General features: G+C 44.0%; 1 protein-coding gene across 1 annotated transcript; it reads right to left on the bottom strand.

Moving 5' to 3' along the window:
- Positions 1-925: 925 nt before the first annotated feature.
- LOC101552097 (olfactory receptor 10G2-like) lies at positions 926-1879 on the bottom strand. The gene has a single exon (XM_004609698.2). The coding sequence runs from the start codon at positions 1877-1879 to the stop codon at positions 926-928; it is 954 nt and encodes a 317-aa protein (XP_004609755.1).
- Positions 1880-2500: the final 621 nt, after the last annotated feature.

Raw genomic sequence — 2500 nt, 5'->3', positions numbered from 1 at the left:
GCGCTATTCCAAGATCTGTGTTTGGGAGTTGTCCCTGGTGGTTCTGGACATCAAACCAGGGCCTTGAGCAGGTAAAGCAGGTGTTCATCCTGTTAACCTGTTTCCAATTGCTTAGGGAAGGTTTTGTGAGTCACACCTGGCAATGCACAGGGGGTACGACTCCTACCCTGTACTTGAACATCATATCTGGTAGTGTTCAGGGTACCATGTGGTACCCAGGGATTGAGCCAGGGCCTCCAGCAAAAAAAGCAGCACTCAGCCCTTTGTCTCTCCAGTCTCATTTTGTATTTTAAGTGAATAAGTTTGCTTTTATTTTCAGTTAGTTGTGGGCATTCCTAATGAGAGGAATGACATTTTTTAGTTCTGGGTTTCAGAAAGAACTAAAAGGCAGGATGGTTGAGGATGGGATAGACTAGGATTTAAGAAGACAGAGAGACATCTCTGAGGCAAAGTAAACAGGGTTTGGTGATTGGCTGCATGTGGAGAGTGACAAACTGGAAGATCTAGACAGTGGAGACATATTCAAAGCAAATACTTGGAAGGATGACTTTCCCTGACATAACTAAGAAAGCCTGAATGCTGAGAGACTTGGACATTAGTGGTGAGGCAAATGCATAAAGGGTGATGAGACAGAATTAGCTATTTTGTTCTAAAATATTTGCCTAGAGTAAGTCTCTCTCTTCCTAGATGAGGTTTGTTCCTGTCTTTGAATGTGTTCTCTCCTGAGAGGAAGGTCAGAAAAGTGTAAAACAGCTCCAGTCAATTGTTTTGAGGTTAAATAGAGCACCAGGAATATCTTCCTAGTAGAATTATGTTCAATTCAGCTAAATTAATATGTTTGTTGAAAGTTTGCCAAATGCAGTAGTTAGTAGCTGTCATGAGTGGTGGTGACAATGACATAAGTAGTCCCTGAGTCTAAAGCAAGTTACTTTTCACTTGTGGTTCCTCGACCTGTTGTTATTCTCTTCAGAGCCGACTTCACATCCTGGTTCCTCAGTGTGTAAATGAGAGGGTTCAGCAATGGTGTGACAACTGTGTAAAATACAGCTACTGCCCCATCCAAGGGACTCTTTGAGCCTGGCCTGAGATAAATAAAAATACAGGGGACATAATAGACTGTGACCACTGTCAGGTGGGAGCCACAGGTGGAGAAGGCCCGGCGCCGCCCATCCGCAGTGCGAATCTTCAGGATGGCATGGACTATGTTGGCATAGGAGAGCAGAATCAACATGAAGCAACTGGCAGCCACTACCCCAATGTCCACGAATGTCACCAACTCATTGATAGTTGTGTCAGCACAGGCCAGTCTCAGTACTGCAGGGATGTCACAAAAAAAGTAATCTACCTCATTGGGTCCACAGTAGGGCAGGCGGAAGGTCAGGCTGGCCTGGATAGAGCCATGGATGGAGCCAGCTATCCAAGCTCCAGCCACAAGGATGGTGCATAATCTTCCATTCATGAGCACAGGGTAGCGGAGGGGCTGGCATATGGCCAGGTACCTGTCATAGGCCATGAGGGTGTAGAGGAAGCACTGGGTACTGCCCAGGAAGTGAAAGGCATACAGCTGAGCCACACAGCCCCCAAACGGGATTACCTTACTAGCAGGAGTGAAACTGAGAATAATTCGAGGAACAATGACCGAGGACAGCCACATGTCCAGGAATGATAGTACTCCCAGAAGAATGTACATGGGACGTGCATGGAGCTTTGGGTCAGCCCACACGGTGAGCAGAATGAGGAGGTTTCCCAGCTGAGTCAGGATGTAAATGACGAGAAAGACTAGGAAAAGGAAGATCTTTAGATTTTCAGGGTGTGCTAAGCCCAGGAGAATGAATTCTGTCAGCACGGTGTCCAGGGACGTATTTTTGTTTTCTTTCATATCTAGTCTGTTAAAATAAATGGTTAAGTCAGACAAGGGAACTGCAATGAGGGCAGGAAGTGATAAAATAGCGCTTTTATCTGACAACCAGGGTTTAAGAGGCAAACAGAAGACATCTATATTTTAATTAGAAAACATTTATCATAAATCATATGGCTTTGCTCCACTACATAACCCCCTATCTATTAGAGGCCTTGGTGTCCTGTGATTCTCCTTCAGTGTCAGTCACTACATACAATTTTTGGAAGCTGAGGCACCAGGTGGTGTCTGGACAACAGTGTATATGCTTATGATATGTCTATGCCTCAAAGAGACCAAGGGAAGTAGATTCTGGTGGCATCAGTCGGCGTGGAACAATCACTCTACAACTGCAACCTTAGCTGCTCATGTCTGCTAGTCTCCAAATGACTCCTCTCAGGATTTTTAAGTATTTTTGAAATCTGACACTTCGATACTTTCTTCTTTCATTGGCTTCTTTTTGAGTTCTATCTATCTATCTATCTATCTATCTATCTATCTATCTATCTATCTATCTATCTATCTATCTATCTATCTATCTACTTATACTATATCCACATAAATATATTTCCCCCTAAGATTGGTTGCCTTCTACAATCTCTT

This window comes from Sorex araneus, chromosome 3 (assembly GCF_027595985.1).
Source record: "Sorex araneus isolate mSorAra2 chromosome 3, mSorAra2.pri, whole genome shotgun sequence".
Taxonomy (NCBI): Eukaryota; Metazoa; Chordata; class Mammalia; order Eulipotyphla; family Soricidae; genus Sorex; species Sorex araneus.
This window is presented reverse-complemented; position numbering and strand designations above follow the sequence as displayed.

Bases quoted from the DNA above. Each gene is read 5' to 3' on its own strand.
- LOC101552097 (XM_004609698.2), bottom strand. From the start codon at position 1,879: ATGAAAGAAAACAAAAATACGTCCCTGGACACCGTGCTGACAGAATTC.